General features: G+C 40.2%; 1 protein-coding gene across 1 annotated transcript; it reads left to right on the top strand.

Annotated features, from left to right (window-relative positions):
* Positions 1–19,604: 19,604 nt before the first annotated feature.
* On the top strand, positions 19,605–20,447 carry LOC123965222 (heparan-sulfate 6-O-sulfotransferase 1-A-like; the record flags this gene model as incomplete). The annotated part of the gene is made up of 1 exon (XM_046041800.1): positions 19,605–20,447. A coding segment is annotated over exon 1 (500 nt), but the record flags the coding sequence as incomplete, so codon positions are not given.
* Between the last annotated feature and the right edge of the window lie 305 nt (positions 20,448–20,752).

Raw genomic sequence — 20,752 nt, 5'->3', positions numbered from 1 at the left:
GGAGCCATGCTGACCCAGCTTGGACTTAATTCTGCTCCTAAAGAGCCAGTCTGGACAAAATGGGACACATATTGACCAGACAACGGAATTCTGAGACTGCTGTGGCCACGTCGTTACAGATACCTGCCAACATCCTGGATCAAGCACTCGGCAGGTGGTCTTGTGCTGTATAATGACTAATAAACAATCTTGTACCTTGTACTTTGTACCTTGTTTATAAGACAAATTCAAAAGAGCACTCCTGGATGCCCCTTGGTAGATAAAACATGACAAAGTGCCCTCTATAGTGGCCTTAACAGAAAACAAAATGCAGTGCCCTCTAGGGTGCCCTTCTAGTAAGGAAACTGTAATGCAGTGCCCTTTTGGGTGCCCTATCAGTGGAGAAAACTTGATGCTGTGCCCTCTAGGGTGCCCTTCCTGTGGAGACAATGTGATACAGGGACCTCTAATGTGCCCTTCCAGTGGAGAAAATGTGATGCAATGCCCTCTTGGGTGCTGTTTCAGTGGAGAAAACGTAATGCAGTGCCCTCTAGGGTGCCCTTCCGGTGGAGAAAACATGATGCAGTGAGTTGGCCCCTATGTGCCTCTGAATGGTTTAACAGTAAATAGTTCCCTGTGTGTTGTTATTACAGATGTGTAGCAGTCTTACTGTAAATCGGACTTGCATAATAAAACAATTTTAATCTCAATCAGGGTCTGGAACTGTTTCACCATAAATATATTTGTGCCTGCCGGTGACCCACCACACACAGCTAGTGACTTTTTAGGATTCTTTTCACCAGCGGGGGCAGGCCAACCTACCTCCCAGGGGGGAAAATCCTGTGAGGTGCATGAATAGCAACCTAGCTGTCAGTTTGACAGCAGTCGGAATATCTGGACAATTATTTCATGATATAGCTATAATTAGTTGCCAATGAATATAAATAGAGAATAACGTAAATGGTGAAAGGTCTTTTAAATTGTAAAATATATCTAACATTAGCTTGTTAAATCTACCTTTCTGTGCTAAAAGACTTCGCAAGAGGCATGTAATTGCAACTTCATTTGCAGCGGTGGTACATAGCGGAAACCCTGCTCATACATGCCACTTAAGAAATAATCAGTTCACACAAGTGGTCCTTGAGAGGCCCACTGTTAAATAAAGGACATTATGAATTGTTGATGTAAATCTTCCAGCAATTGTCTAATAATTTAATCAGCTAATGTTTCAGCACTACTTGATAGACATATCAAAATTTCATAATGTAAATGAGTTAATGTTTAAAGCCTGTGATCACTGCAGCAAGGTTAAAATAACAGGTTCCCATGTTGTTTGTGTCTTGTGTTCTGCCTACACATGCCCCAGGACACACATGCGTGCCACAAGCACACATTTCTGCAGACTGTAGAGCATGATAACCATACACCATAAAAGGCAGTAATGTACCAATAATAGGTGAAGAAGAAGATTAAAAGATTATGTAAACTAAGGATCCAAAGCATTCAAGAAAGGCTTAGCAAATGTTGCGTTCAATGTGTTTTGTGTGTTAAGCATTAAGAATTAAACATTATGTGTTCTGGTGAGAACCGTTAAATGTAAAAAAACAAAAAAAACATGACTGTTTAAAACAAAGACTCGACAGAATACCTTAAAATAGAGGCAATATACCCTCACTTCACTCAGAGAAAGCAGACACTTGCCAAACATTGTCAAATCAGGGCAGGAAATTAAAAAGAAACATGTTTCAGACATTCTTCATCTGCATCATACAGATCACAGTTACAGTATAATAACAGGTCAACTCCACTGGTGGAAAATAGACAGATGGTTGTATTATAGTGATATTAAAAATATCAGCATCTGTATTGGTATGTGCCAAAATAGAAACAGCTAATAAGACATTTAGCTTTTGAACTATGATATTGTAATTGTATGTGTATTACTAATGGCAAATAAACATTCAAATAATACAGAATTAAATCCTTGATACACCCAGTGGTGGAGAATAACTAAGTAAATTTACTCAAGTGCCATACTTAAGAACCGTTTTATGTAATTTGTACTTACGTACTTCCATTTTATCACCTTAACACTTCTACTTCACTACATTTCAGAGTTAAATGTTTTACTTTTTATTCCTCAAATTATTAATTAATTTATTATATTTATTTATTTACTCTGATATATACTTTGATGTTATAACATATAAAATTAAATTAAAATGCAAAACATATGATACCCAGATTAAACTTCTCAAAAGTATATTGAGTAATGAAAATGTCCTCCTCTTTGACCAGCTATTAAAACACATCAATAATAATACTATAATATAGTATAAATAACAATTATAACACCTTCAAAGGAACCAGTCTGCATAATGACTACTTTTACTTTTGATAACAAGTACATTTTGCTGATAATACTTGTGTAGTTTTAGCATGTACCCCAGCCCTAAACCCTGTTGACAGTCCCCCGAGGCAACTTACACTAACCTTAACCGTCACAGAAGTTTGTGCCTAAACCTAAGTCAGTGAATATATGCATGTCAGCCTGCTAACCCTACTGGATGTGCCTTTTCAGTCCTTTTAATAGAGACGGAAATCAGCTCTGAAACAAATATCGTTTTCACTTTAAAACTCAGTTTTAAAACAAAAATGTAGTAGCAGAGTTAGGTAGAGTAGCCCAAAACAGTGCTCAAGTGCTCAAGTACTGTTACTTTGCAAAAACAAGTACTCAAGTAGAAGTAAAAGTGGCCATCAAAATAACTACTTAAATAACAGTTAAAAAGTATTTACTAAAAAAAATACTTAAGTAGTGAGTAACTTAACTTAGTGAGTAACCTAGTGAGTAGGCCTAACTTAAGAATTTATTTTTTTAAATGAATCATTTCCCCAAAGTATTTTTTTTAATGTGGATGTGACTAGAATTATTTCAGATGGTCTTTTTAGGTAAAGGTAAAGAAGTGCATACACTTACATTTATACACTTATATTTATTTGTGATGAAATGACAAGTGATCATCTCCTAATTAGATAACCTGCCACATTTTTTAGATTATTTTCTTGTTGTCCATGATATTAAATTATGATTTGGCAAACAAACCAAATTCTGTGATGTTTAACAATACATGTGTGTTCACTTCTTTATGTTTACCTGAGGAAGATCATCTGTGGTTGAAACATTATATCAGTCACATCCAAATGAAATAAGAGTAGTTTGTCTTTTTTGCATGCATAATTTGGTCTGTCTTCATCAGGCTACACCAATGAGCATGACTAGTTAAATGCAGACTGCTCGTACACTGTTAGCTTGAATATTTACATTAAGGCAGAAAGCAGGAGGAGTTTTTAAGCATGATATTTTGTGTGTAGCTATTTGTTATTAAACATATTAGCATTAAAACAACAGACACTGCTCTCTGTCAGCTCAGTGTCAGCAAGGTGTAGCCTGCTGACTTCACAACCAAAACCAGTTGCACTCATTGTCTCATGGTCTCATGTCAGATACGACACTTTGAGAAAGCCTGACAAAGTGTTAGTATCAGACACCCTGAGATGAGACGGGGCTGGCTGTACAGTGTGCTAAATTTTTATGTGTAAAGTATCGAAGTAGCGCGATGATGAAGTATGATGCATTAGAAGTACTCTGACAAGTAAAATTTACTCCAACTTTACCTGAGTACATGTAACCGAGAAAATGTAACTTGTTATTACCCACCTCTGCATAGTAGTGTGGATGTGGCCTAACTTGTCGGTGAAAAAAAAGACACATTTTTGAATCTTGAAGGAGTCTGCTGTAAACAACATAACGATCTCATACCTGCAGAAGAAAGATAAGGCTTCTAGCGTTTCTTTGTAGAAAGAAGGATAACCTCTGGCGCCCCGATCTTTCTCCATCCAAAGTGGACTCCTCCTAGCTACTGCTAGGATCGTTGAATGTTCAGCCTAATCCCTTGCTCTGTGTTCCATTTTTTATTTCTCCCTACCTGTACTAACACTCATGCTTCCAGTGTGCACCTACACACATCTGGGACCCACAGCATGTACCCTAGGTTCCAGCTGTGCTCCACGCCATCTTGGTGAGGACAGGTAGAGTGGATCCACCATTTTGGTTCCTCACCCCTTGCTTAAGCCCGGGAGCCTGCCATTTTGGTCTGCTATTTTCTGATTTTGACTGTCACTGTTCACCCTATTGATTTAAAACAGTGTTTTATTGTTGGCATTAATAGTTGGGCAAAACCCTATTTGAGACTGTTTTCAGGTTTGGTTATTGATCCCTGATTCCAGGGTGGTGTCCCATATTTATTAATTGTTATTGATAACTGTTTTAATATTAAAAACTGTATTAGTATTTCTAAAATATCTTGGATATTTTGCTAATAACTAAACTTGTCACCCTGCCAGATCCCTGCAGTAATTTCTGAATTTTGTTTGTTATCTGAATATGGAGTATTTTTTGAAAATACTGTAATCCGGCTCTGGTTTATATCAGTTTGTGGTGTCTTATAAGACCATGCCGCGTGCCACAAGAATAAAAAAAATAAGACTCAGACAGACACAAATAGAAAAACACCACATTATTAAGCCATCATCATGAATGTCAGCAGAAGCCACCAGGTGAGGTGTTGAGCCTTACAATAACATCTACATCAGCCGCTGATGATGGGAAGTCATCATCAGCTTGGACGAGGATCAGATCTGTGACTCATTTTTCACCTGTTTAGAATGCAGTGTTATCGGCAGGTTAACCACCCACTGCCAACCTTCTCCTCCCGTTCCTCTCAGCTCTTCTCTCTATCTTTAGACATGCCTAGCAAACTGTTTCACGCTCTGTCTCTTCAACGACACCTGAGAAACCCTCTCACTCTCCTGTAGACAGACATGCCTGGCTCTACCCATTACCTTTCCCTAATAGAAACCTGTTTTTTCACTACCCCCCAAAAAGAAATCTCCATTTCAGCAAATCCGTGTCTTCCTAACCATCATCTCTCGACTCCAACACCTCTAAAAGCCTAACCAATTTATCTTTATGTGTTCAGCACATTTGCACGTTGAATTCAGGTGGAATTGTGTTTTGATGAAAGCCAATTTAGTGCTGTTTGTGGCACCACCGGCATGTATTTGGACCAATTAGACAGGAACAAAGAACGATGGATGGAGAGAGGGAAGTTATGTGAGTGGAGCCAAAAGAAACGGATAAGAATATTTTAAAGTCCAATGGAAGTCATTTCCTCATTTTGGAGTCATTGAAGCTGTGAGTATGTCTGTGTGTGTGGCTGTGTGTCTGTGTGGCTGTGTGTCTGTGTGTGTGTGTGTGTGTGTGTGTGTGTGTATGTGTGTGTGTGTGTGCGCGTGTGCATGTGCGATTGGCTTTGCATTATGATGAGTGTACGGGGGTGGCGGAGTGTTGACATGCAGAGCACAATGCCTCCATAAGCAACAGGATAATGAATGCATTTGGGCTCCCACGTTCAAACACAACTAGCGAGGCTGTTTACTCTTTTAACAGACAATGTTCCTCTCTGATTTTCTAATTTCCCTCTGTAAGTGGTTGACCAGGTGTATGCATGGATGAAAGTGTGTATATGTGTGTGTGTGTGTGTGTGTGTGTGTGTGTGTGTGTGTGTGTGTATGCGCAGAGCAACAGCGTGTAACAGTGTTGAGTTCTACTGAGCTGCCAGGCACAGAAACTCATTTAGGCTGCAGCTTCAGTTCACAAGAGGCCCGAGGCAGCCGTTCCTCCAGGCTGACGCCGTGGATGGCTCACATTTTTACCCCGTTATCAGAGCTCCTCTCTGGGCTGAGCCTGACGGGAGGCCTGGCTGCCTCGCCATTCCTCCAGGCAAGACAGATAGCAACCAATCACTGGCACCAAAGAGACTACCCCACGGCTCTCACTGCAGACTGACATTAGCATATCCAGGTGCGTGTGCGTGCGTTTGTGTGTACTAATAAAAATGCAGAAGGGCTGCTTCTGTGCAATGTGTGTGAGCTTAGCCTGAGCTTAATTCCCGGTCAAACCGTGGTGTTTGATCATGTTATGTTTACTTTTGTCACCTTTATCATCTGAAAACTACACACACAAGCACCTGCACACACACACACACACACACACACACACACACACACACACACACACACACACACAAATAGACAAAGCTTAATCACAGCAGCACATATGTACAGTGCATTCCTGGTCCTTTTCATCTATCTCATAGACATGATTTATGTGAAAATTATTTCCCACTACAGACACACTCACCAGGATGCACACACACCAAGCCATACAGTCTGTCATCGTATTTATGACAGCAGGACCACTGTGCCAAGGGGATATTGGACTTTCTCTTCAGTTATCAATGTTTCGGTTTTGATTGATGACCTTTATTGTAATTATTTATTGAAAGGCAGGAACAGGATAATTAGAAAAGGTCTGAAGGGGAGGAAAGTGCTGATCCAGTGGGAATTCTGAGGAGGAAACCAGAACGCTGAAGGTGATAAAGTTCACGGATCTCCTCAGAATTCCGTGTCAGCGAACAGGGAGGAGGGGGGGAGATCTGCAGGAGGAATCAATGATCAGAGCTAATGGCATACTAATGATGTAACTACTCATCCATACAGGACAGACAGAGGGAGGGAGAGGGAAGGAAGGAGTGAGAGAGCAGGAGGGTAGAAAGAAAGAAAGAAAAGGGAGAACATCTATTCATAGAGACACTGAGGTCATAAATTGACCACTTATCAAAACAAGTCACAGACACGCTGAACTAGAGATCATGCGGAGAAAAGAACAACAATGAACAATTTATAAATCGACAAATTCAATGTAAGTGACAGCTGAAACCGAAAACATTTGTTTGAATTCACTGTTAGAAACTGTAAAGTTGAACAACTGAATGAGTTTCCACAGCTGAACAGCGGGCTTTATGAAACTCAAACACCCATGCGCAGTAATGAAAGACTCTCCCACTGCAGAGTCTGTCCTCTCATCCTCTCACTGCACCATCAGTCCAAATGCTTAGACAAGAAAATCTCTTAAAGCAGCAGCAGCAGCCTCATCACACATAACGGATATCCTTATCCCTAACACTTACAATGTGCCAATACTGGTTCAAAAAGTGTAAAAATGTATACCTCTGGCTCAATGACTGACCAGACCTGCTTGTTCTTTGTCTGGTCGATCTGTGTTTAACTGTCATTTCATTGCTACCATGGTTCGTATTGACAAAGGGACATCCATCAATGCTAATTAACTCTCTGACTGAACTTAATGGAAGGATGAGCGTCAACTTAAGGGAAGGCATGACCCCTTTTTCGCCATGAAACATGGTGGCACTATAACGGTTATGGTTGTCTTTTCTCATGAATATTTTCCTCTTTCCTCTTTTTTTAAATGTGTCAGTGAAAAGAAAGGAGAAAAAAATAAGAACTCCCTTTTATATGATTCAAGAAATGTGAGATCACGGTCATAGCTTTAAGTGCGAGCAGTGGATTGATGGACCCAGGACGTCACTGGTGCGGTTATTGTATGAAAAACCACACATGTGTGAAAAAGATAAAGGAATCGGTTTGATTTAAAACCAGGGACCAAAAAACATCTGTCGGCTGCCAGGTGTAGCATTCTGCCCACACTAGGGGTACAGGCAGTTTCCAAACAACTGAAATGGAAGAGTGGATTCTGGTCTGGTGTGTTGTAGTGATCTGTGATTTCTGTGGTTTGTTGTGAAGTAGTGTAGTGGACAAAAATTGTGACTTATTTTAAACCGTGCACCTTCAAAATACCAAGAAAATCATCTACAGTTAGGCCTTGAACTCTTACTTTTCTGTAAGAAAAGGTTAGGAATAATGTTGAAATTAGCTCCAATGAAATATAAAGTATTGCATATTTACAAATGGCAATAGGGGTAGAGAAAGAGGTTAAATTTTTTTATCTACAGGGAAACTGCAGTGTTGATGATTTCGTTATTGCTTTCATAATGAAAAAGTGTAGCTACATGCTGTTTTATGCAATAGGACATCTTATTTTTAATAGTATGACTGCATACACACAAAACAGTTGCAAAACCACTAAATTAGCACACGATTTGGGCACCTGCCGTTGCCACCTTATTCTAAAAACATTAAAAAAACAAAATAGGCACGGACAAAGCAAAAATCATTAATTTCCTTTGAAACACACTTATCTCCCATGGAGTGGGAAGGGAGATAAGGTGAAGACTGCGGCAAAAGAAAATCACAAAGAGGTACACCAATGACAGATACTGCAGAGACACAAACACAACCATATACACCAGAATTTTTTTCTGTATGAATACTTACCCCCCATATCTACCCTGCCTTTCTCCAAAACAACTTTTTTTTCAAATCTTTTTTCCCCCCAGCTTTTATCTGACTGGCTGTTGAGGAGAGGCGCATGTGGTTGCCTCAGTAATGTGACATTTAGACAAATTCACTAGGCATACCGGCGGGATGCTGTACACCAATGTGTGCAAATGTCTGCAAATACGCCTCTGTGAGAGTGTGTGTGGGTTTTTTTCATATGCATATGTGTGTGCTTAAAATTGGGTTGACAATCTGCCTAACTGCAAGAGGTGCAGGCTCCGCTTTAGGTGTGCACACACGCACACACATTGGCGTCTGGCTGACAAGCTGCAGCCCTTTTGATGTTTGTGTTCTCAGTGATCTGCCACAGTCATAAGGCAGCACGGGAGGCCTCAGATGCTGTTAAAACAGAGCGTTTCTCTTTGAAAACATACAGGACCTAACTGCATTACTGGACCAGCAGCCATTATCTCTTTGCAGTACTATCACAACAAAGTTTTTCATTGCTTTTTCTTACATATTACTTCAACTCCATGTTTCACTCTCTGTCTCCATGTCTTTCCCCTCAACTCCATCATCACATCTGTCTGGCTGTGAGCCTTGAGTAGCCCAAGACAGACCGTCATGGTGAATTGGTAACATGAGTCACAGCTGAATATTGAAAACGTGACAGCCATCTGGTTTTTCAAAAATGTGATAATACACGCTGAGATAAAGAACAGAGATACAGAAACTCACACACAGATACACATGAATTCAACCACAATGCACTGTTTACATTTCCAGGCTGAGAGGACGTAAAGTGGGTAGAGGCTGAGCAGATGGAAATGAATTCAGATGTACTGACAGTGAAAAGAAGCGATGCAAGGAAATTAGGATCGAGAGACGACTAAAGAGGGAACCTTAACCCCAGCAAGAGGAGGGAGAAACTCAACGAGGGAAAATTGAGAGGAAAAGAGTGGGGTATGTGTGTGTGTGAGGGGCAACCAAGCGTGCTAAATCAAAGTGCCCGCACCTCAATCACTGAGAGTTCAGATGGAGGGTGACAGAGAGTGTAGCAAAGGCGAGGATGAGGAGAGAGTAGTTTAAAAAGGAGGAAGGAAATTAGATGAATCAATGGGGTGTCTCTCAGGTTATTTTTCATCTTTTGGGGTCAGTTCTATTCCATTACTGTTTGTCCTCAATCACACAGTTTTTGCATCGTACCAAAGCACAGCGTCCTGAAAAAAAGTTTTTGGGGTGAATTTAATTTCTCAATATCCAAATTGATTTAGTGGAACCTACTGGAGGCTACAAACCGACCTCTGAATTTAGCTTATTGTGCTTCTGCTGTGCGCTGTCAAACAGACGGGATTTTAGATCAGTGCAGAGTTATGACCTGACCATGCTAAGATGATAAGATGATTAAATATCTAATTCACTTTAGATCATTAACTTTAATCTGCTTATACTTAGGAGGCAGAAGAGGCAACAGGGGAGGAGAGGGAGGGGTAGAGAGGGGAGGAGCTTGGCGCTCTGGCTTCATTCTTTCAATATCCATCATGGAATCAGTTTTATCTTCTCTGTCCATCTGGACAAAGTACAGAAAATAAAATGTTACAGCTGCATTTCCTGGGTGATCCAGATAACGTCACCTCGCCTAATTAAAAAAAAAAGTTTTGTCTTAAAGTTTTGTTCATGTTTTAGCCTACAAATCATCATTTCCTTAAGTATATTAGAGATTTTTAGATTAATGAATGAATGTTCCACAGATGCAGTTGGTTTCCATTCATTTAATGAAATACAGCAAAAAATAACAGAACTTTCAGTCAAAATTACCCTGTTATAATTCAATTGAAAATAAATAAATATTTTTTAAATCAAGTTTGACGTGCTCATGCAAGACTTAAAGGAGCCATTTGACATTTTGAAATACCACAATTACACAGTCTGTCTGTTAAATGCTCCAGTCATTAGGCAGTGAGTTTATTTAACCACTTGTAAAACCACAATGTGTAGTTTTTACAATTCAGTTTTTATATGGATTAAACAAATTAGATATAATGTGTTAATTAGTGAGCTTTAGAGGTGCTGGTAGGTGGATTATGTTACCTTTGGACAGAGCCAGGCAAGCTGTTTCCTGGTCCTGAGTCTCCAGGCTGTAGCTTTATATTTAATGGACAGACATGAGATTAGTATCTTACTCTCAGCAAGAAAGCAAGTATATTTCCTAAGGAAGTATGTAACCCTCTAAATGTTGTAATAAACTCTACCTACATGGCTTAGGCAAAATTAAGGTGCTGTATCCTGGCAGTGATCACAGCTGACCCTAATCAAGTGGAACCACACTGATATGGCAGAGAGTTAGACATTTGTTTTCACATCCGGAGAAGATGCCTTGGCAGGTCCACTGTGCGACTGAAACAGCGCTTTGGTTACAATCAGCAATCTGCTCACGGCAGAGACACAGTACTGAAGCCAGACTCTGCAGCTATCTTTGGAACAACATTGTATTTGTCAGTCAGTCACGCCAATAACGTGTAATTGACATGAGGCGGAAGTTGAGTTAGACGGCTGAGGCTCAGATGAAACAGCTGAAACAGATGAGAAGAGGAAACGTGGGACTTTGAGGTGAAAACCACCAACAGCCCAGTAATTAATGTCCATTTATTTCAAAGGAGTAAGTACAGTGTGGATTTCTCTCTGTGAGAACCTCATGCCATGTGGCTTACAATGAAAGGAAGGATGGGTGGGGTGAGGGCAGAGCGAAGGTGACATAGAGAGAAAAGGAAAGTGGTGGAAAAGGAAAGAGAGAGAAAGAAAGGGTGAATAAAGAGGAGGGAGAGTGAGACAGTGTGAGGTTACGCCGGTTCCATTAGCCGTTCGTTATCTTCCAAGAACTGGAGCAGCAGCTAGATCAGATTGCACCTCACTCAAACAAAGAGCTTTGGTTATTTGAGTCCTCTGCCATTGTACTAGCTAAATTTCCCAAGGCAAATGTTGACAGAGAAAATTGATATTGAGTGCAATATTATTCGCAAACGATCACAAGGCATTTCCTTCACCAAAGTTGGGATCTATGATGTCTGTGCTGAGTCTCTGTCTAGTGGAAGAGAGTATAAAGATTAAATATACTTTGAAGATTAGACACCCCTTGCAGAAAATTAAACCTGCTTATACAATAAAGCTATGTAAAGCCCTTTTACCTGCACTATAGTAATGTTTTTATTTTTGAATTCAGTCTTCTTTGTGAGCCATCAACTATTAAGCCCAGGTAATCTCCGCAAATCAATACTCTTTCGGTGGCCAGTGAAAAGTAGACAGTGGTTATGCGCAGCATTTTAAATAAACCCTTAATCATTAACAACTGCCTTGAAACTTGAGCTATTCCAATTCCCTAAAGACACATGCCTATGGACTTTAATCCCGCATGTCTGAGAGAGAATTAAGTGTTAAACCTGACACACCCATAGAAAACATATGTCCTCTGTCAAAAAGTTCAAGGGTCAACTTGTCACTAGAAAATAACAACCCTGCAGAGAAAAGTGCAGTACACACATGCACTAGCTCTCAAAAATGTGCACACACCTGCACACAGGAATGTTACATAGATGACATGTGGCAGGTTAGAAATGGAGTATGCCTAACACTAACTAGAGTCGTCTGACCACATCTAAAGTGTTTGTACCTGTTCCGATTGGCCACACATAAAGATTGATGGATGGAAAAAATAGAGGGCAGCATATTACATATCAAGTCATGACTGCTGCTAACTGCCATCAGCTAGTTAGCTGAGATAGCCCTGCAGCTAAGTCCTATTAGTTGACTGAGTCCAGAAAGGGCACCGGAACTGAAGCCAGGCAAGCGGGCAAAGGAACAGGGGCTTTGAGCTTCCCAATGACCATGGTCAGACCAGGACCAAACAAGGCCTCTGACAGGTGGGGTAGGGGGGCAGTTTGGCGTCAGGGAATACAGTATCGAGGTTATTTGTAGTGGGGTTACAATCTAAAGCAACAGTTTGTAGAGCCAGTATATTTTCACATCAAACTCTGTGAATTAAAGACTTCTTTCAACCAAACCAAAGTTGATGATTAATGGAACAGCGGAAAGACTAACCAAGACGGTTTGGGTGAGTTTTGTTTCTGTCAAGAGAGAAATTTGAATAATATCTATTTTTAGGATAATATGCGAATATATTCTGTGGCAGCAATGCATCATCTACCCTGGACTCCTCGTGCTGCTATTCCTCTGTTCTTATTGTACTGGAGGATGTCATTGACTTTCCATCACTATTACAGCTAATGTTCTACATTCTGCCACCTGCTTTAACCCCTACCCCCAAATTGCCCCCGCTCTCCAATACAATACATAGATGTCTGACATAACGTCAGGAACTGTTGATCATGTCAGTTCATGTCATTCTTACACATTTTACCTTTAAAGTCATTCATTGTGTTGCACTTGACTGTACATACAAAAAGAAGAGAGCCTGAGAGAGAGGTTAAAAGCCTGGCTACTTGCTTCCCCTCCGCGCACCTGAACAATCACTGCATGAAGTGGCCATGCTTGTCTGTTATTCGAAAGTTACATAAATTGCCAGACGCATTTCCACAACTCCTAATGTCAAATAGGTGTATGGGGACGGGATTTCAGACGCTGTTCAATAATCTGACAAGCGCTATTAACCTTATGGAGGCCTGAATGAAAAAAGCTAAAGCATTAGGTGGATGCTAGCAAACTAACACATTGCATTTTAAGTCTCCTAGAAATTACATGCATATACTGTACTGCTAATTCACAAAGCAAATATGTTTTGTAAGAAACATAATGGCACATTTGAGTAAGTTAGATATCAACAAAAGTAGGGAGCAAATCTAATTATTCTGATCTGTCTGACAAAACAAAACAAAGTAGAGAAACAGGAGAGGTGAGTGGTGTGCTATTGATCGAGAGGAACTCCTCTGTTGTGGCCTTGATGGACAATGAATGATTACCCCCTGAAGCATTTTGGTTTTGTTTCTGCTTGTATTTGTTGACTTAAATAAACTGAAACCAATGCCAAGTTCAGTGCATGGTTGGCGACAGGAAGAGGACCCAGCAATGCGTTGAGTGTGAGGAGGAGGGAACCCGTGACGGAAAGCAAGTCAAGCTCACCGGGGTTAAAGTTAGGTCTGCCTCCTTTCTTGCTGTTGGAAAGCATTCAGTTTATGTTGGCTGGTACAGCCATAAGGCTTAGTGGTAATTCAATGGCAATGTATTTTATTTATTTTCCTTCAGTATCAGTTCTTGCAATACAATATCCACATGGTTATGTTTTTTATGGTTACGTGTATGAACTCACAGTACTTGATAATGGTTAGAGAAAGATCATGGTGTGAGTTAAATATTGAAAAAGTCAGAAAATACTTGAAGAAAGAGTAACAACCTGTTTTCTTCACCTTAACAAAAGTGCTTTTGTTGCCTAAAGCTACACGTGGGACTGGATCCGATCCCGGTCTTCCACTTAGCACTGCCTGCATTACAAAAAATAAAGTTGAATATGTGAATATGATCCTGGCAGCAATTACATTTCCTTCTTAACACATTTAGCAGAACAAATTAGTAATATAGAAAGGTAATTTCAGGAGACATAGTTGGGGTAGCTCATTAACGCAGACAAATTCATTGACACAAATGCAAACATACAAATACACACTTGTATGCTGTTTTTAACATCTGTATGCCGTACATTCCTACATATGGATACACAAACTTAAATCTAACATGTATGAACACACAGTCTCAAACTTCCTCAGTGCGCTCTCTTTCTCAAACACATACCACCAACAGCACAGTAAAACACACACACTCAAACATTAACAAACTCTGGAATGTAGGAAATAGATGGCCCCCAGTTTTGTTTTCTTTCTACAGTGTGCACTTCCCCTTAGGCACATCCAAAGAAAATATTTGTGTCTGAAACACTCCAAAGGTTCAGGGGAATAATTCATTTCAGTGCTCCATGATGAAAACAGATTGTTAATTATTTTTGACTTAATTTTGCCTGTTTATTTATGAAGAACAAACAAACGCGCTGCTGCATTCACAAAAAAAATGCAAGTTCACTACAGAGTTGGGAAAAATATTTTTTTCTGTGTTAGTTTTAATACCCTGTTGCCTTTGTTTTTGTGTTTCTCCCTCAGTGGAATTTGGTCCTGGCCGCTGGCTGTATGAAAAATAAAGTACAAATAGACAGAGCATGTCTGAGCATGCTGTGTTGTTGTGTGCGCGCGCGCGCGCGTGTTTGTGTGTGTGTGTGAAGGGTGGACATTAGGACCAGATTCCTAAAAGTCAAGACAATGTCAGGGCAAAGATGTGTGCACCATGAATGAACCCTGTTTAGCTCTAACCAGCTCTAATCCAGTGAGCACCTGTTTTTATTAATACACACAAAAAATGTTAATTGAGAGCCTTTCATGGGCATTATATTTAAATATTTTTGTGTGTGTGTGTGTGTGTGGGGGGGGGGGGGGGGGGGGGGGGGGGGGGGGGGGGTCCATGCACTTGTTTCTTCTTATAAACATAAGCAAGTCTCATTTTACACAAGACAAACCTCATTATTAAAATGTGCCAAAAATACATTATAAAAATAAAAGAAACAAAAAGACACAATGTGTAGGCGGGACATAATACACAGCTCAAACCCTCTGGAAACAGTATGAAAATATCCATCTAAACAGGATCATTATGCAAAAGCAACAATAAACTGGTTCTGATGATAAACAGACTGTCATATCTCTATACCCGAGCCAGAGGGCAACACACTCTGTGACATCCATCTTCTTTAAGTAACGGCGCTCATAACGACTCCGCGCATGGTGAGAGCAAAACACACACACACACACACACAAACAACGTTCAATCATAAACACATACAAGTTAACACTCACAAATACACAGTATTAATATTCTCAGCCGCTTTCTTTCCGTCTTGCAAACACAGCGAGATACACTCACACACACACACACTCACACACACACACACACACACACACACTCACAAAAATCTCCTGGTATTTAATTCAACTGGGTAATGCCAGGGGCGAGGCAGAAGTCATAATCACGAGTGTGTATAACACAGCAGTGTGACAGGCGGATGCTGCTTCAGTGTAAGTAAAGAACATGTAAATAAGCAGGCTGAATTATTCAAGACTGAGACCGCCCTCACCCGCTCAGCCCCAGTCCTGCTGGGATAATCTCAGGAAGGAAAGGGACGGAGGGAAAAAAGAATGTCTTCTGTCAAGGTGCAAACAGTCCAACCCAAAATGAAGCAAGCAGGAGTTTTATTATCGGACAAATGTAGTTTTCATGTGACATGATTGTGGATTCAGGATTTGGTGATGCACGTGTGGTGGGTACAGGGCTGTGGGGTAAGCTCAAAGGAGGTGTGGGTGGGAAGACAGGCGAGAGAACGAAGAGTTTGGTGTTGGATGTGACCAGACATGAGGGAAGCGATAGGAGAGGTGAAACAAAAAGTTGATTAACTGAATAGACTAAAATGAGCCAGAGTAATTATTTTTATTCATCAAGCAACAATGTCAAATTGTACGGAAGCAGTTTCTCAATGAATCTTTGAGTTTAAAAAAGTGTTGGCTGAGCACCAGTAATAATTTCAAGATCTCCATATTTACTGTCTATATCTACACTGTAAACTTTGCTGGATTAACCTCCAGTGGAGCCCAGAAGCAGACCTAGCTGCTACACATGCAACATGTAAGCATAAAACTGAAGAAATTAAGGTTTAAAACCTACACTTTTAACAGAAGGTTAGTGGTGCGTATTACCAGTGCTAACCAGCTTCCCCACTGTAAGCCTTTATCTTACTCCAGCTGTGGCTGTAATCTGTCCAATAAAGGGAAAATGCCCAAAATGTAATCTTAGATAAATTGGTTAGTTTCAGCCAGTTAGGAAATTTCTACTATGATTAAGTGACAAATTGTCTAGTCAGTGAGATGTCAGAAAAGAGTAAAGAATGACCATCAGAAGAACCCAGAGTCCAAGTTCACATCTTAAAATTGCTTGTTTTGACTGACAAACAGACCCATATATTCTACTTACAATAATATACAGCACAGAAAAGCACTGAAACTTAACATATTACTAGCTGGAATAAAAGGAGCAAAAGGAACTCTTCATATGTAGGTGAAAGTCAACGCATTTATTAAAATAATGACATTTTTTATCTCTGGCCAAACAAAAATGGCATCTGAATCTTTTTAAAGAAATGTGTGGTTTGTAGTCATTTCCTCCTTTTTGAGGAAGATGGCCCCAGCAAGTGCCTCAATAAAGGACTTGGACAATTAATATTCACCCTCTATAAAGGGTTTTTAGATTGAAACTAATGGATTTTTTCATGGTATATAAGTCATTTACTAATGACTACAAATGTATCTACAAATACACTTCAAGCTACAAGTTATTAATATTAACAACTTTTGGGTTGCCAGGTTTTGAGAAATTCATCTAATGGAGTGCTTCCCCTTTGGGAAAACAAAATCGAACACACTAACGTATAATTGCAGACTTTTTATATATAGAAAGTGTGAAACTCACAAGAGTTTATTAATGGGTTACTAACCTTTAAATTATTACTAAATATAAATGATAAACACAGATCTATTAGTAAATGTATGAAACAATTAAGGGCAATTAGTTACAACTTATAAGCCCTTTATAGTCTTGTTGTTGATTCATTTTTCAGTAAATCACAATAAAAAGACTCCTCATTTTAGCTTTAAAGGGACAAGAAGGGAAAGGAGAGGCAGTTGTAAACTGTTTTAAAGTGTAAATCTGAAAATCTCGAACACCTGGCCACCCTAAAAACTACCTGAAATAAATTATAAGTTTTGATAGATTTGAGGAAGAGGATGAATACAGGCCTTTAGAGATCCACGTCCAGCTGGGAAATCATGGAAGCTCAAACTGTGGATAAGCACACAGGCAATTACAGCCTGACTAAACACACATCACATCATCAACCCAAACCACTCAAAGTGAAAATACACCCTCATCCCTTACCAACCTCATTTGCCATCAGCCACAACCAACTGCTGGTTTCACACCCCCGAGCCTGCTGATTGGGCTGATTCTACTGATTGAGCTTCATTTAAGAAACATGTGGGAATCAGGCCTGGTAGCTTACCAAGATTACACGCAGCCAGTCATTTCGCTCTGCCCTATTACCACAATAAACATCTGCAATAACAAATGGCTGAGAAATTGCAGCTCAACCTCAGGGGCACCGGTGGAAAAAAAAAAAAAAAAGAAAGCACACCGTCAGCTTTGGTTGAGCCGGTCTTATCTGAACAACATCCAGCAGTTGAAAGATCTCTCTCTCTCTCTCCTTTCCACTCGTAGATGTGATTAGTCAAAACATGTTCGACAGTAATCGCCTCTGGGAATCACATAAACATGCCTGACAAGTTGTCTGCTGCACTGAAGAAGAAAGAGAGCAGCAGCAGCAGGACTCAGTGCTGACCACCAGCGGTAGCAACGCGAGAAGCAACGTGAGCCATCAGGAATGGTTGATCTCATGGCTGTCGGACATTTGAGCTTTCGTATAAATTCTGCTTTCTACCATTCAAACTCTTGTGCACGTTTGCGTTGCTGCTTATTTTGCTGTGTTTGATTGCTTGTAATACGATTAGGCAAGTCGCATTCAAAACTTCACTTATTTCACAATAGCAAAAAATGTGTAAGCTTTCATTACTTCTACTTTTGGTTTCTCTATAAATCCAACAAGTTTAATGTAGACAGCATTTAGTTACACATTTCATTCAGGAAGAGAACAATTTTGTATGCATTAAAATGACACGGAGATGTGTTTGCTTTTTCTGATATTTCATGATCTCCCTTTTATCTATTGCAATTTAGGCTCCTTATTTTAACATTTTTTAACCTTCTGTACTATGGCCAGTTTCTGTCCTTCTTTCTTGATTGATTTCTAAAATGTTTGTAAAGTTATTTATACAGTTTTATATGTATATAGAGAAGAAAGACCAAGATTGTATAGGGAAGAATGAATGGTGAATATAGCCAGGCTTTGTCGCCTCTTGTGCTAAATAATGTGTGTGGGCCTCCATTAGGTCAAATTTCTTTTCCTTTCTTACTTTTAATAACCCAGTCGATTACTACTACACTTACTAACGTTACTTTTTGTTCTTCTTCTTTTCCTTCCTACATATTCAACATAGTTACTAAACGCGCTCTGTAGAGCAGTTTGTCCGTTTGGGCTACTGTACATACATGACCCATGGTTGTAAATAGAAATGGCTTATTCTAAGGTGATAAAAATATAGCGGTTCATTGTGTAAGGTCTTTATACACCGCTGAAAACATAGTTATGCATAATATATTGCATTTATGTCAATAGATCCTCCAAAATATTATACATTAAACTTAAAAAGACAAATCTGAAGAAATAGCTTGAAGATGGTAATTTTCCTCCTTGCCTGGTAGACATATTACATTACGCACTTTTATAAATAATCAAATCATAGAGTAAATGCCACAAAAAACACTTGGGCTGCAGGGTAATCCAGATTTGTATTTTATTTTAGTTTATCATAGGTTTTGAATTATGGAACATCCTAGAAGTAGCATAAAATGAAAATTTTCAAGTAGAGTACAAGTAGTGCTACCTGTTGTGCCAAACTTTGTAACTTGCAAAACTCCAGCCACTGTGGCCACAAGTGGCAATTGCAGGATAATGTTTTATAAACCATTGAAAATTGTGTTACACATGTTAAAACGTAGTGTTATATTACCATAAGTAGAGAAGAATCATCTATCTATTTTTTCTTCCTTTATTGACAAAAACAAATTTATAGAGACAGCAGACTTGTGCTCAGTATAAAGGTATACACATGAATTAGCGAACATAAAGCTGTTGAGGAACATCATATGACATAACAAAACATCATAGAAAATGGAAAAAGCATACAAAAAAGATTACTGTTTCTTTTTAAAGGGTTTGTTGTACAGTATGATAGTTCTGTTACATTTTTCAGGGTCAGTGAGTTTAAGGGTTTTAATATAGATTACTCTTTAAATTCGCATAGAAATTCAGTGAAGTTTGGGAAAGTCTTTGTGAGTTTGCACTTAATCAAGTTTTAGATTTATCAAGTTCGAAATATGCAATGACATTTATCCATTCAGTTTTAACATTGCTATCTACCTATCTATCTATTGGCTCTTGGCGATGACGCGGTCGTTACGTATCAACCAATAAATTAAAGCCGCTCTTCCTTTCACTGCTGTCAGAGAGAGAAAGACGGAGCGAGCGAGGTTGAAAAGGTAGGAATCGCGCTGCATCCTGGGTACACTACTCCATGGTGATGCAGTGAGCCTGTTGTGTAGACGGGAAACCAAAGTAAAGTAAACGGGGGAGGGTCCGCTACGGGGGGGCTTTCAGCGAGTTACAATGCGTCTTTCACGGTGTTGAACAGTCTTGGTGAACGATGAGCCAACTTCGCCGGTCGTCTCGAAGCGGAATGAGCCACTCCTGAGCGCAGAAAACGAGTCCTTCTTAGCGGGGGGAGAGCGAGAATGCAGAAGCCGAGCGTCCTGCTCCCTGTTGTCGGCTTGACTGGGAAATGGTAGCGTACTGCAGGCACCGCACTTGGAAGGAACATGGTCGAGAGGAGCAGCAAATTCTTGTTGATCGTCGTCGGATCCGTGTGTTTCATGCTGATTCTCTATCAGTACGTGGCCCCCGGGGTGATCAATTTCGGCTCCCCACACGGTTATTTCACGGAGGAAGACGAGGGGGACATCTTCCCGACTCCGGACCCCCACTACGTTAAGAAATACTACTTCCCCGTCAGGGACCTGGAGAGGACGATTGATTTCCAGATCAAAGGAGAGGACGTGATCGTGTTTTTGCACATCCAGAAGACCGGCGGGACTACCTTCGGCAGGCACCTGGTCCAGAATGTCCGTTTGGAGGTCCCGTGCGACTGCAGACCGGGCCAGAAGAAGTGTACCTGCTACCGGCCGAACCGCAAGGAGACCTGGCTCTTCTCCCGGTTCTCCACTGGCTGGAGCTGCGGCTTGCACGCCGACTGGACCGAGCTCATCAACTGTGTGCCGGGGGTCCTCAACAAGAAGGAGAACAAACAGAAAAATCTAAGGTAAAACCGGGACATGTTTGGTTTACTGACTGTAGATCTAAAGAAAACCGAAGTGTGAGGTTTAGGTCATTACCTGTAGTCAAACACTGGGTATCAATAGTAAACCATACACATATTTTTGAGGATTGTTTCCTAACTTTTAAACTAGATAACTGTGTTATTATAGGTTTGAGTAATGCAGTGGTGCCACAGTAGAGTAAATGCACCTGAAGGTACAATAAGGTCACTGTGAACTCACAAAGGCTGTAAACTGTGCTTCTGTTGGATGGGATTGAAATAATCTAATCACACGAAACTAAAATGTT

This window comes from Micropterus dolomieu, unplaced genomic scaffold (assembly GCF_021292245.1).
Source record: "Micropterus dolomieu isolate WLL.071019.BEF.003 ecotype Adirondacks unplaced genomic scaffold, ASM2129224v1 contig_8893, whole genome shotgun sequence".
In the NCBI taxonomy this organism is placed as follows: domain Eukaryota; kingdom Metazoa; phylum Chordata; class Actinopteri; order Centrarchiformes; family Centrarchidae; genus Micropterus; species Micropterus dolomieu.
Note: the sequence above shows the minus strand (reverse complement) of the source record. Positions and strands in the feature narration are given on the sequence as shown.